The 15069-nt window shown below is 42.7% G+C and overlaps 1 protein-coding gene across 5 annotated transcripts in view; it reads left to right on the top strand.

Annotated features, from left to right (window-relative positions):
• The window catches only part of LOC110498770 (ATP-citrate synthase), a 133399-nt gene that overhangs the window by 88478 nt on the left and 29852 nt on the right, over positions 1–15069 (top strand). For all 5 annotated transcript variants that reach the window (XM_036955916.1, XM_036955912.1, XM_036955913.1 and 2 more), the window contains 3 exons: positions 1297–1451; positions 10726–10876; positions 11288–11431. In XM_036955916.1, the coding sequence (XP_036811811.1) occupies positions 1297–1451; positions 10726–10876; positions 11288–11431 (450 nt within the window). The remainder of the gene's footprint in view (positions 1–1296; positions 1452–10725; positions 10877–11287; positions 11432–15069) is intronic.

Below are 15069 nucleotides of genomic sequence, written 5' to 3'. Positions count from 1 at the left end.
TCTTCAAGCTCTGTCAAATTGGTTTGTTGATCATTGTTAGACAACCATTTTTAAGTCTTCCCATTGATTATCAAATAGATTTAAGTCAACTGTAACTTGGCCGCTCAGGAACACTAACTGTCTTTCTGTTAAGCAACTCCAGTGTAGATTTGACCTCGTGTTTTAGGTTATTATCCTGCTGGAAGGTGATTTGTTTGTGTCTGTTTTCCTCTAGGATTTTGGCTGTGCATAGCTGCATTACATTTATTTTTTATTATGCAAAAACTCCAGAGTCCTTAATGATTACAAGCATACCCATATCATGATGCACTCAGCACTAAAGGTTACATTTATGATTGAAAATATGGAGAGTGTTACTCGGTAATGTGTTGAATTGGATTTGCCCCAAGCATTGCACTTTGTATTAAGGACTTTTTTTTTAAATCCAGTATTATTTTAGTGCCTTGTTGCAAACAGGGTGCATGTTTTTGGAATATTTTATTTTCTGTACAGGTTTCTTTCTTTTTACTCTGTAAATTAGGTTAGTATTGTGGAGTAACTACAATGTTCTTGATCCATCCTCAGTTTTCTCTTAACTGTTTTAATGTCACAATTTAGGCTTGCCCTAACAAAAGGGTTGAATACTTAATGACTGAAGACATTTCAGCTTTTTATTTTTTTATTAATGTGTAAAAACAAAATCAAACATAATTCCACTTTTATATTATGGGGTGTTGTGTGTAGGCCAGTGACTAATCTAAATGTTATCCATTTTAAATTCAGGCTGTAGCACAACAAAATGTGGAACAAGTGAAGGTGTGTGTGAGCTTTATAAAGCCGCTGTATATCATAAATCACATAAAATATATATGATAATATCTGATGGCCATAAGTGGCTGATTATTGATTAGTTTTTTTGGTGTGAAGATGTAAATATAGGCAGCAGTAATGGTTCTGTTGGGTCATGATACTGGTAAAAACCAATGTGTTGAATTTCCCCAGGGTACTGGTATCAGAGCTTGCTTCATTATCCATCTTCCCCAAGACACTAAGCTTACGCACTGAAGAATGCTTTTAGCTGAAACGTTTGTGTATTATTATAAAACACTAAAAACAAACATGCTCTTTGACAATAGTACACGGTGTGGCCCTTCTGATTTTTTTTTTGGTGGATAACATCTATTTGGGAGACTATAATGGTTTTCCATTCCATTTCCTTGTTTGGGCAATCTGCAGTTGCACGCTTTGTTATTATTGGGACTGCAGATTACCCCTTTAACAAAACCATATCTATGGTCTTTCCTTCTGTGTCCCTAGGAGCTGGGTCTGATCCGCAAGCCCGCCTCCTTCATGACCAGCATCTGTGACGAGCGTGGCCAGGAGCTCATATACGCAGGCATGCCCATCACAGAGGTGTTCAAGGAAGAGATGGGCCTGGGAGGCGTGCTGGGCCTGCTCTGGTTCCAACGCAGGTGAGAGGACAGTCTGGCCCCCTAGCAAAGAGACAGAAGTCCATTCTGTTTGGTCAGTGACTAATGAACTGGACCCTAGTATACACATTGCAGGATCTTCCAGGTCTGAAGTCCTGTTGCTCATCTTCTCCCTGCCGCTAAATTAATAAAAAAATATATATATATTTATTTTACCTTTTATTTAACCAGGTAGGCTAGTTGAGAACAAGTTCTCATTTACAACTGCGACCTGGCCAATATAAAGCAAAGCAGTTCGACACATACAACAACACTGAGTTACACATGGAATAAACAAACATAGTCAATAATACAGTAGAAAAAGTCTATATACAGTGTGTGCAAATGAGGTAAGATAAGGGAGGTAAGGCAATAAATAGGCCATGGCGGCGAAATAATTACAATATAGCAATTAAACACTGGAGTGATAGATGTGCAGTTGAGTGTGCAAGTAGAGATACTGGGGTACAAAGGAGCAAAATAAATAACAGTATGGGGATGAGGTAGTTGGATGGGCTATGTACAGGTGCAGTGATATGTGAGCTGCTCTGACAGCTGGTGCTTAAAGCTAGTAAGGGAGATATGAGTCTCCAGCTTCAGTGATTTTTGCAGTTCGTTCCAGTCATTGGAAGCAGAGAACTGGAAGGATAGGAGGTATTGGCTTTGGGGGTGACCAGTGAAATATACCTGCTTGGAGCGCGTGCTATGGTGACCAGTGAGCTGAGATAAGGCGGGGCTTTACCTAGCAGAGACTTATAGATGACCTGGAGCCAGTGGGATATGCGACAAATATGAAGCGAGGGCCAGCCAACAAGAGCATACAGGTCGCAGTGGTGTGTAGTATAAGGGGCTTTGGTGACCAAACGGATTGCACTGTGATCGACTGCATCCAATTTGCTGAGTAGAGTGTTGGAGGCTAATTTGTAAATTACATCGCCGAAGTCAAGGATCGGTAGGATAGTCAGTTTTTCGAGGGTATGTTTGGCAGCATGAGTGAAGGATGCTTTGTTGCGAAATAGGAAGCAGATTCTAGATTTAATTTTGGATTGGAGATGCTTAATGAGTCTGGAAGGAGGGTTTACAGTCTAACCAGACACTTAGGTAGTTGTCCACATATTTTAAGTCAGAACCGTCCAGAGTAGTGATGGTGGGCAGGTGTGGGCAGCGTTCAGTTGAAGAGCATGCATTTAGTTTTAATTGCATTTAAGAGCAGCATTGAAGCTCGTCTGGAGGTTAGTTAACACAGTGTCCAAAGAAGGACGAGAAGTATACAGAATGGTGTCGTCTGCGTAGAGGTGGATCAGAGAATCACCAGCAGCAAGAGCGACATCATTGATGCAGACAGAGAAAAGAGTTGGCCTAAGGATTGAACCCTGTGGGGCACCCCCATAGACTGCCAGAGGTCCGGACAACAGGCCCTCCGATTTGACACACTAAACTCTGTCTGAGAAGTAGTTGGTGTACCAGGCGAGGCAGTCATTTGAGAAACCACTGCTGTTTAGTCTGCCGATAAGAATGTGGTGATTGACAGAGTCGAAAGCCTTGGCCAGGTTGATGAATACAGCTGCACAGTATTGTCTCTTATCGATGGCGGTTATGATATCGTTTGAGACCTTGAGCGTGGCTGAGGTGCACACATGGCCAGCTCGGAAACCAAGATTGCAGAGAAGGTACGGTGGGATTCGAAATGGTCGGTGATCTGTTTAACTTGGCTTTCGAAGACCTTAGATATAGATCTGTAGCAGTGTCTCCCCCTTTGAAGAGGGGGATGACCGCAGCAGCTTTCCAATCTTTGGGGATATCAGTCAATGCGATGAAAATATTCATTTTCATGAAATCACAAGTCAAATATATTGAAACACAGTTTAGCCTTTTGTTAATCACCCTGTCATCTCAGATTTTGAAATTATGCTTTACAGCCAAAGCAAGACAAGCATTTGTGTAAGTTTATCAATAGCCTAGCAAAGCATTATGCCTAGCTAGCAGCAGGCAGCTTGGTCACAAATCAGAAAAGCAATCAAATTAAATCGTTTACCTTTGATGAGCTTCGGATGTTTTCACTCACGAGACTCCCAGTTAGACAGCAAATGTTCATTTTGTCCCATAAAGATTATTTTTATAGCCGAAACACCTCCGTTTGTACTTCACGTTTGGTTGAGAAATCCACCGGAAACTGCAGTCACGACCACGGCGAAAAATATTCCAAATTAGATCCATAATATCGACGGAAACATAGCAAACGTTTTTTATAATCAATCCTCTGTGTTTTTCAAATATCTATTCGACTATATATCAACCGGGACAGGTGGCTTCTTAGTAGGAAAGAGAGAAACAATGGTCGCATTTGTCTATTACGCACATCACTCAGAGCCTCCAGCTGACCATGACGCAATGTTGTCGTTCAGGCTCATTTTTCAAATAAAGCCTGAAACTATGTATTGTGACACTAGACACATTAGGGAAGCCATAGAAAAAGGAATCTGGTTGATATGCCATTCACTGCTCAATAGGGACGCATAGGAACGCAGAGCTTTCTAAATAAGAGTCTTCCTGATTGGATTTTTCTCAGGCTTTCGCCTGCAATATCAGTTCTGTTATACTCACAGACAATATTTTTACAGTTTGGAAACTTTAGTGTTTTCTAGCACCAAGCCACAGAAAAACACAGCCATTTTTCCAGCCAAAGAGAGGAGTTGCAGAAATAGAGAAAATTAATCACTAACCTTTGATCTTCATCAGATGACACTCATAGGACTTCATGTTACACACTACATGTATGTTTTGTTTGATGAAGTTCATATTTATATAAAAAAATCAGAGTTTACAATAGTTCTAAAACATGCGGTGATTGTGCAGAGAGCCACATCAATTTACAGAGAACTCATAATAAACATTGATACGACTATTATACATGGAACTTTAGATAAACTTCTCCTTAACCTCTTACGTCGACCCGACACGCAAGCCTCCCATCTAGACACCTGGAAATGCAAATGCGCTACGCTAAATGATAAATGTACTCGTTAAAACTCAAACGTTCATTAAAACACACATGCAGGGTATTGAATTAAAGCTACACTCGTTGTGAATCTAGCCAACGAGTCAGATTTTTTAAATGCTTTTCAGCGAAAGCGTGAGAAACTATTATCTGATAGCATGCAACACCCCAAAATACCTGAAGGGGACGTAAACAAAATAATTAGCGTAGCCGGCGCTACACAAAACGCAGAAATAAAATATAAAACATTCATTACCTTTGATGATATTCTTTGTTGGCACTCCTATATGTTCCATAAACATCACAATTGGGTATTTTTCCTGATTTAAATCCGTCCATGTATGCCCAAAATATCCATTTGTATAGCCTGTCTGGTTCAGGAAAAAGCTCCGGTCCAAAACGCAACGTCATTTTTTAAAATGATATAAGTTGCCTATATTCTTTGACAAAACACTTCAAACTACTTTTGTAACCCAACTTTAGGTATTTGTAAACGTTATTAATCGATCAAATTGATCACTGGGCGATCTGTATTCAATAGCAGCTACTCAAGAAAACGTTGTCCTTTCTCTCTCTTCCAAAAGTCTCTTCCTGAATGCCGGACGTAATGAAGGATCTATTTGTCATTACACAAAGGATTTTTGTCAACGAAAATGACGTTTTTGGCAACATCGTGTGGAAGTTGTAGGAACTGCAAGCTCCCGGCTATATATTTTTGCTTGCAATAAACAATTCAGAGACTGGCGGATTAATACTTTTCTGTGGTATTTGTGACCAGGTTTTTCTTGGGATTTCGCTTGCTGTTCACATTCTGTTATAGTCACAGACATTATTTAACCAGTTTTAGAAACGTGAGAGTGTTTTCTATCCACACATACTAATCATATGCATATACTATATTCCTGGCATGAGTAGCAGGACGCTGAAATGTTGCGCGATTTTTAACAGAATGTTCGAAAAAGTAGGGGGTAAGCTTAAGAGGTTTTTAATTAATGCAACCGCTGTCAGATTTCAAAAAAAGTTTACGGGGGAAAGCAAACCATGCAATAATCTGAGTACAGCCTTTTTGGGTAGTTAACATTACTCAGCATTTTAAATATTCACTTTGATGATCTTCATCAGAATGCACTCCCAGGAATCCCAGTTCCACCATAAATGTTTGATTTGTTCGATAATGTCCATCTATGTCCAAATATCTTCTTTTGTTAGGGCGTTTGGTAAACAAAAGCGCTTTCAGGTCGCGCCGAACCTCGCACGAAAAGTTCAAGTTCCGTTACAGCCCTTAGAAACATGCCAAACTAAGTATGGAATCAATCTTTAGGATGTTTTTTAAAACTTAAGGTTCCAACCGGACAATTCCTTTGTCTGTACAAATTAAGTGGAACCTAGCCACCTTTCACGTGAGTGCGCCAGACCGGGGCTGTGGCACTCTGCCAGACCGGGGCTGTGGCACTCTGCCAGACCGGGGCTGTGGCACTCTGCCAGACCACTCGCTCAAAGAGCTCTTATGAGCCCCTCCTTTAGAGTAGAATCCTCAAAATAGGTTCTAAATACTGTTGACATCCAGTGGAAGCCTTGGGGAGTGAAACATATCCCACTATCTTCAATGGGGGCTGAGTTGAAAAACTACAAACCTCAGATTTCCCACTTCCTGGTTGGATATTTTCTCAGGTTATTGCCTGCCATATTAGTTCTGTTATATTCACAGACATCATTCAAACAGTTTTAGAAACTTCAGTGTTATCTATGCAAATTCTAGGTTTTACGGCTGAGTAGCAGGCAGTGAACCACCCCTCCCGGATCCGGGATAATTGTCATCAGCAACGCTGAATAGCATAGCGCAACAGTCAAATAATATTACTAGAAAATATTGATGAAATCACAAGTGCAATATAGGAAAACATTAACCTTTTGTTAATCACCCTGTCGTCTCAGATTTTGAAGTTATGCTTTACAGCGAAAGCAATCCAAGCGTTTAAGTTTATCGATAGCATAGCATTATGTACACTTAGCATCAGGAAGCTTGGTCACACAAATCAGAAAAGCAATCAAATTAACCGTTTACCTTTGATCTTCGGATGTTTTCACTCACGAGACTCCCAGTTACACAGCAAATGTTCCTTTTGTTCCATAAAGATTATTTTTATACCCAAAATACCGACGTTTGTTTGTCGCGTTATGTTCAGAAATCCACAGGAAAGAGCGGTCACGACAATGCAGGCGGAAGTTCCAAATAGTCTTCATAATGTCCACATAAACATGTAAAACGTTTTTTAGAATCATTCCTCAGGTAGTTTTTAAAATATATATTCGATAATATATCAACCGAGTGTGTAGCTTTTTCCATAACAACGGGAGGAACAATGGCCGTCTTACTCAATTGCGCACCAACTCACTCTGAGAGCCCCCACCTGTCCACTTACGCAATGTGATCCTTCACGCTCATTCTTCAAAATAAAAGCCTGAAACTATGTCTAAAGACTGACACCTTAGGGAAGCCACAGAAAAAGGAATCTGGTTGATATCCCTTTAAATGCGCAATAGGGATGCATAAGAACAGAGATTTCAAAAACAGGGGCACTTCCTGATTGGATTTCCCTCGGGTTTTGGCCTGCAATATCAGTTCTGTTTAACTCACAGACAAACTTTAGTGTTTTCTATCCTAATATGTCAATAATATGTCAATAATATGCATATTCTAGCATCTGGTCCTGAGAAATAGGCCGTTTACTTTGGGAACGTTATTTTTCCAAACATAAAAATAGTGCCCCCTAGCTTCAAGAGGTTAATTTGGGCACGTTTTTGATTCAAGCTACCCAATACTGCCCCCTAGCACAAAAGTTAAAGATTAACCAGGCATCCTCTACTAACAGAATGAGGTCAATATCCTCCCAGGATACCCGGGCCGTGTCGATTAGAAAGGCCTACTCGCTGAAGTGTTTTAGGGAGCGTTTAACTGCTGACCCATTACGGACGCAGGCAATGAGGCAGTGATCGCTGAGATCCTGGTTGAAGAGAGCAGAGGTGTATTTGGAGGGCAGGTTGGTTAGGATGATATCTATGAGGGTGCCCGTGTTTATGGATTTGGGGTTGTACCTGGTAGGTTCATTGATCATTTGTGTGAGATTGAGGGCATCAAGCTTAGATTGTAGGACGGCCGGGGTGTTAAGCATGTCTCAGTTTAGGTCAGCCTAACAGCACGAGCTCTGAAGATAGATGGGGGGGAATCAATTTACATATGGTGTCCAGGGCACAGCTGGGGGCAGAAGGTGGTCTAAGGCAAGCGGCAAAGGTGTGATACTTGTTTCTGGAAAGGTGGATTTTTAAAAGTAGAAGCTCCAAAATGTTTGGGCACAGACCTGGATAGTTCGGTTGTGGCCAACAGTTTTGAGAATGACGCAAATATACATTTTCAAAGTGCTCAGTTTGTATGATCGCAATTTGCATATACTCCAGAATTTTATGAAGAGTGATCAGATGAATTGCGATTAATGGATTTCAGCCCTGCCACAAAAGAACCAGCTGACATGTCAGTGATTCTCTCGTTAACACAGGTGTGAGTGTTGATGAGGACAAGGCTGGAGATCACTCTGTCATGCTGATTGAGTTCGTATAACATACTTTAAAAGGAGGGTGGTGGTGGCCTCCCGGGTGGCGCAGTGGTCTAGGGCACTGCATCGCAGCGCTAGCTGTGCCAGCAAAGACTGGGTTCGCGCCCAGGCTCTGTCACAGCCGGCCGCGTTTTCACAATTGGCCTAGCGTCGTCCGGGTTAGGGAGGGTTTGGCCGGTAGGGATATCCTTGTCTCATCGTGCACCAGCGAATCCTGTGGCGGACCGGGCGCAGGTGCACAGTGCACAGTGACACATTTGGGCGGCTGGCTTCCGGGTTGGATGCGCGCTGTGTTAAGAAGCGGTGCGGCTTGGTTGGGTTGTGTTTCGGAGGACGCATGGCTTTCGACCTTCGTCTCTCCTGAGCCCGTACGGGAGTTGTAGCGACGAGACAAGATGGAGACCACAAAATTGGGGAGAAAAGGGGGTAAAATAAGAGTGGTGCTTCTTCCTCTGTCAACCATGGTTGCCTGCAAGGAAAAAAATGCCGTCATCATTGCTTTGCACAAAAAGTGCAAAAAAAAGTGCAAGGATATTGCTGCCAGTAAGATTGAAACCTAAATCAACCTTTTATCGGATCATCAAGAACTTCAAGGAGAGCGGTTCAATTGTTGTGAAGAAGGCGCCCAAGAAAGTCCAGCAAGCGACCATCTCCTAAAGTTGATTCAGCTGCGGGATCGGGGCACCACCAGTACAGAGCTTGCTCAGGAATGGCAGCAGGCAGAGTGCATCTGCACGCACAGTGAGGCAAAGACTTTTGTTGTCAAGAAGGGCAGCAAAGAAGCCAGTTTTGTCCAGGAAAAACATCAGGGGCAGACTGATATTCTGCAAAAGGTACAGGGATTGGATTGCTGAGGACCGGGATAAAGTCATTTTCTTTGAATCACCTTTCCGATTGTTTGGGGCATCTGTAAAAAAGCTTGTCTGGAGAAGACAAGGTGAGCGCAACCATCAGTCCTGTGTCATGCCAACAGTAAAGCATCCTGAGACCATTCATGTGTGGGGTTGCTTCTCAGCCAAGGGAGTAGGCTCACTCATATTTTTGCCTTAGAACACAGCCATGAATAAAGAATGGTACCAACACATCCTCCGAGGGCAACTTCTCCCAACCATCCAGGAACAGTTTGTGACGAACAATGCCTTCTCCAGCATGATGGAGCACCTTGCCATAAGGCAAAAGTGATAACTAAGTGGCTCGAGGAACAAAACATTGATATTTTGGGTCCATGGACAGGAAACTCCCCAGACCTTAATCCCATTGAGAACTTGTGGATAAACAAAAACCCACAAATTCTGACAAACTCCAAGCATTGATTATGCAAGAATGGGCTGCCATCAGTCAGGATGTGGCCCAGAAGTTAATTGACAGCATGCCAGGGCAGATTGCAGAGGTCTTGAAAAAGAAGGGTCAACACTGCAAATATTGACTTTGCATCAACTTCATGTAATTGTCAATAAAAGCCTTTGACACTTAAGAAATGCTTGTAATTATACTTCAGTATTCCATAGTAACATCTGACAAAAATATCTAAAGACACTTAAGCAGCAAACTCTGCAGTAGATTGCAACTCCGCCCCCTTTGGCAGTTCTATCTTGTCGGAAAATGTTGTAGTTAGGGATGGAAATTTCAGGGTTTTTGGTGGTCTTCCTAAGCCAGGATTCAGACACTGCTGGGACATCCAGGTTGGCAGAGTGTGGTAAATCAGTGAATTAAACAAACTTAGGGAGGAGGCTTCTAATGTTTACATGAAACCAATGCTTTTACGTTTACAGAAGTCAACAAATGAGAGTGCCTGGGGAATGGGGGCGGAGCTCGGCACTGCAGGGCCTGGATTAACCTCTACTTCACCAGAGGAACAGAGGAGGAGTAGGATAAGGGTACGGCTAAAGGCTATAACTGGTCGTCCAGTACGTTCGGAACAGCGAGAGTAAAAGGAGCAGGTTTCTGGGCACGGTAGAATAGATTCGAGGCATAATGTACAGAAGGGTATGGTAGGATGTGAATACAGTGGAGGTAAACCTATGCATTGAGATATTATTTCTAGAAACATCATTTAAACCAGGTGAGGAAACCGCATGTGTGGGAGGTGGAACTTAAGGGTTAACTAAGGCATATTGAGCAGGGCTAGAGGCTCTACAGTGAAATAAGGCAATAATTACTAACCAAAACAGCAATGGACAAGGTATGTTGACATTAGGGGAAAGCATGCGTAGCCGAGTGATCATAGGGGTCCAGTGAGACAGCTAGCGGGCCGGGGCTAGCAAGCTAGCAGAGGGGCCTTAGAGGGACGTCACGGCGGAAGAAGTCTGTTGTAGCCCCCTCGTGCTGTTACGTCGGCAGACCAGTCGTCATGGATCAGCAGGGCTCCGTGTGGTAAAAGGGTCCAAGCCAATTGGCAAAATAGGAGTGTCTTTGATTGGCCAGAGATTTCTCACACCCGAGTGTGTTCATTAGGCACCAAACGGAAGAAGGACTGACACCTGGAAGGATTACCTGGACTTTTTTTTACCTTCAGATTTTGTTTTTCTGTTGCACAACATTTTCTGTTGCGTGCCTGTATAAGAATGAACACGAATGCTCCATGAACACTCCACTTTGGTGTTGTGCACTGACATGGCCCCATCACTTCTCCCTCCAGTTATCCTCCCACATCTTGATTTTTCCCTAGGTTACCGCGCTACGCCTGCCAGTTCATTGAGATGTGCCTGATGGTGACTGCAGACCATGGGCCCGCCGTATCTGGTGCCCACAACACCATAGTCTGTGCCCGTGCCGGCAAGGACCTAATCTCCAGCCTGACATCCGGCCTGCTCACCATTGTGAGGACACACACACACACACACACACTGTGTGACTTCCTGAAATCTTCCTGAAATTTGAAAATGCATCAAGTCCAGTTACCATTAGTATCTATCCAATGTCTTCCATACCTCTCAGATTAAAGGTCTTGAAGGAAGGGAATGAGAAAAAGGGAAGATTTCAAAAGACCATTACTTCTGCACTTGCACATTCTCCATCGTGGATTTAAAAAGCATAGCATTGGTCTAAGGCTCTCTCCAGCCAAGATCTTTGGCTTCCACCATTTGTTAAATGAATGCAAGAATCTGTATAAGTTCAGGAAAAGTGTGGAGAATTTGGATGTAGCCCACTACTGGGACACTGACAAAAAGGGGTTGTCTTAACTTGTAAGAGTTTAGAGACGAATATACTTTGTTGATATTGTTTCCCAGGGGGACCGCTTTGGAGGAGCTTTGGATGCTGCGGCCAAGCAGTTCAGCAAGGCGTTCGACAGCGGCGTGCTGCCGATGGAGTTTGTCAACAAGATGAAGAAGGATGGCAAGCTGATCATGGGTATTGGGCACAGGGTCAAATCGGTGAGCAGTAAATTACAAGGATTTAAATATAGCGACATTTCCAGTTAATTTGAACGATTCCATCTCCAATTTATTTGAATGAGCATATACTAACACAAATATTATTTATTTAATGAGTTATCATTCATATGAGGAAATCCGTCAATTGAAATAAATTCATTAGGCCCTAACCTGTGGATTTCACATGATTGGGAATTCAGATAAGCGTCTATTGGTCACAGATACTGTACCTTTTTAAAAAGGCCCTCACAATAAGCCTCAGGATCTCGTCACGGTATCTCTGTGCATTCAAATTCCCATCGATAAAATGCAATTGTGTTCGTTGTCCATAGCTTATACCATACCATAACCCCACCGCCACCATGGGGCACGCTGTTCACAACGTTGACATCAGAAAACCACTTGCCCACACATCATACACTGGTCTGTGGTTGTAAGGCCGTTGGACGTACTGCCAAATTCTCTAAAACGACGGAGGTAGCTTATGATAGAGAAATTAGCTTTAATGGCTCTGGTGGCCATTCCTCCAGTCAGTATGCCAATTGCACGTTCCCTCAACTTGAGACATCTGTGGTATTGCAGTGCATTCGGAAAGTATTCAGACCTCTTGACTTTTAGCCTTATTCAAAAATGGGTTCAATAGTTTTTTTCCCCCTCATCAATCTACACACAATAACCCATAATGACCAAGCGAAAGCAGGTTTCTCAATGTTTGCATTTATATATTTTTTTAAATTCTGAAATATCACATTTACATAAGTATTCAGACCCATTGCTATGAGACTTGAAATTGAGCTCAGGTGCATCTTTTTTCCATTGAACATCCTTGTGATGTTTCTACAACTTAATTGGAGTCCACCTGTGGTCAATTCAATTGATTGGACATGATTTGGAAAGGCACACACTTGTCTATATAAGGTCCCACAGTTGACAGTGCACGTCAGAGCAAAACCAAGCCATGAGATCAAAAGAATTGTCTGTAGTTCTCTGAGACAGGGTTGTGTCAAGAGACAGATCTGGGGAAGTATACCAAAACATTTGTCTCATTTAAGGGCCCCAAGAAAAGAGTGGCCTCCATTCTTAAATAGAAGAAGTTTGGAACTACCAAGACTCTTCCTAGAGATGTTCGCCTAGCCAAACTGAGCAATCGGGGGAGAAGATCCTTGGTCAGGGAGGTGACCAAGAACCTGATGGTCACTCTGACGGAGCTATAGAGTTCCTCTGTGGAGATGGGAGAACCTACCAGAAGGACAACCATCTCTGCAGAACTCCACTAATCATGCCTTTATGGTAGAGTGGCCAAACAGAAGCCACTCTTCAGTAAAAGGAACGTGACAGCCCGCTTGGAGTTTGCCAAAAGGCACCGAGCATGAGAAATAAGATTCTCTGGTCGGATGAAACCAAGATTAAACTTTTTGTCCTGAGTGTCAAGTGTCACGTCTGGAGGAAACCTGGCACCAGTGAAGCATGGTGGTGGCAGCATCATGCTGTAGGTATGTTTTTCAGCAGCAGGGACTGGGAGACTAGTCAGGGTCCAGGGGAAGATGAATGGCGTAAAGTACAGAGAGATCATTGGCGAAAACCTGCTCCAGAGCACTTGGGACCTCGGACTGGGGCAAAGGTTCACCTTCCAACAGGACAACAACCCTAAGCACGCAGGAGTGTCTTCGGGACAAGTCTCTGAATGTTGGAACATTCTCTGGAGAAACATAAAAATAGCTGTGCAGAAACGCTCTCCATCCAACCTGACAGCGCTTGAGAGGATCTGCAGAGAGGAATGAAACTCCCCCAAATACAGGTGTGCCTAGCTTGTATTGTCATACCCAAGAAGACTCGAGACTGCCAAAGGTGCTTCAACAAAGTACTGAGTAAATGGTCTGAATACTTCTGTAAAAGTAATAATTTTTTTATGAATTCATGACTGACATCTTTGATTCGGTCTGTTGTGTCGGACTGATTAAATTATGACAGGCTATTTTATCAAATGGATTACCTAAAGTTTGATTACGTGATTGAATTAAACCATGCTACAATTAACTTGTTAATAACCTGGGGCACCACGGAAGAGTGTTTATAGAGCTGCTGCCTTCCGAATAAACTCTTAAAGAGCTGAAGATCTTTTATCAATAGCAGTCAATTATTAATCGTCACCTTCTATCGGTCTCATTCTGATTGTCGTAAGTACTTGGTTATCTACATGAACCCGGGCAAACAAATTATTTAAATTGTTTATTTTCTAAATAATCACACAGAATTACATATACACAGGATGGATCATACATCGATTACTAATCATGTCATAAAAGGTCCCTAGTGGACTAAACCGATATGACAGCTGGTTACACAAAGAAAGGGAGTTGGGTTTGAATGAAAGAGCGGGAAGACTGAGGAACAAAAGGATTGGGTCTCTATCGGACCTTGATAAGCTATGCTACTGTAAATACAGAATCTGTAAATACGCCCATTCAGAAAAGGAAAATGCGAGATGTATATTTACACCGAGCTGCGCTTCGATAGATGGATCGAAGATGGAAGACTGGTTTGTCCAGCAGAGCTTTGTCCTTTGACAAATCTTTCTGGTCGTAATGTTGTACGTTGTACCCTGTCGTTCTTATTAGGAGATTCTGTAATTTCCTTGGGCACGTACGTTTACAGCTGCAGCTGATAACTCGACTTCTAGGATGTATCACTTCTTTATTGAATACGAGTTCAAAGTTCATACCGTTTTGCCATAATCAGCTCGTGCTGTATTCTGGCTGGTCTTGTCGAAATTCATCCTTCCAGCGTGGGGATAGTCACCTCCACGTTGAAAAAGCCCCTTTTTCGCGCCTAGGCTCTGTCGCAGCCGGCCACGACCGGGAGGTCCGTGGGGCGATGCACAATTGGCCTAGTGTCGTCCGGTTTAGGGAGGGTTTGGCCGGTAGGGATATCCTTGTCTCATCGCACACCAGCGACTCCTGTGGCGGGCCGGGCGCAGTGCATGCTAACTAAGGTCACTAGGTTCACAATGTTTCCTCCGACACATTGGTGCGGCTGGCTTCCGGGTTTGATGCGTGCTGTGTTAAGAAGCAGTGCGGCTTGGTTGGGTTGTTTTTCGGAGGATGCATGACTTTCGACCTTCATCTCTCCCGAGCCCGTACGGGAGTTGTAGCAATGAGACAAGATAGTAACCATTAACAATTGGATACCACGAAATTGGGGAGAAAAAGGGGGTACAATTTTAAACAAAAACAAACAACAACAAAAATAGCCCTTTTTTAAATTTCCTTTTCCTAATGTCGTCGGGAACTAGAGCTGATTTCCATCGGGTTTTTGTATTAAGGGAGAGAAGGCCGTGTTCCATAGTTTTCAACCAATGTCTGTTCACTTGGTCATTACCACTGAGTGAGCACAGTTTACGTATGAAAACAATTCATTTAGAAGCTAAATTACATTTTAATATTTTCACAAATAGGTTCATATTTAAACATTTAAATTGCACAACAATTCCATGTGAATCTGATAACTAGTATGATACAATGCATGTCATCCTATCATCAGATATAATTTCCCAGACACCAACTCATCTGACATCATATTCTTTAAGTACCAATTGACACTTTCAACTGGTTGGATTACAGAAATATTGTACCTTTCCC

Source organism: Oncorhynchus mykiss, chromosome 20 (genome assembly GCF_013265735.2).
Source record: "Oncorhynchus mykiss isolate Arlee chromosome 20, USDA_OmykA_1.1, whole genome shotgun sequence".
Classification (NCBI taxonomy): Eukaryota; Metazoa; Chordata; class Actinopteri; order Salmoniformes; family Salmonidae; genus Oncorhynchus; species Oncorhynchus mykiss.
The sequence above is the reverse complement of the archived record's forward strand: the minus strand, read 5'-3'. Positions and strand labels throughout refer to the sequence as shown.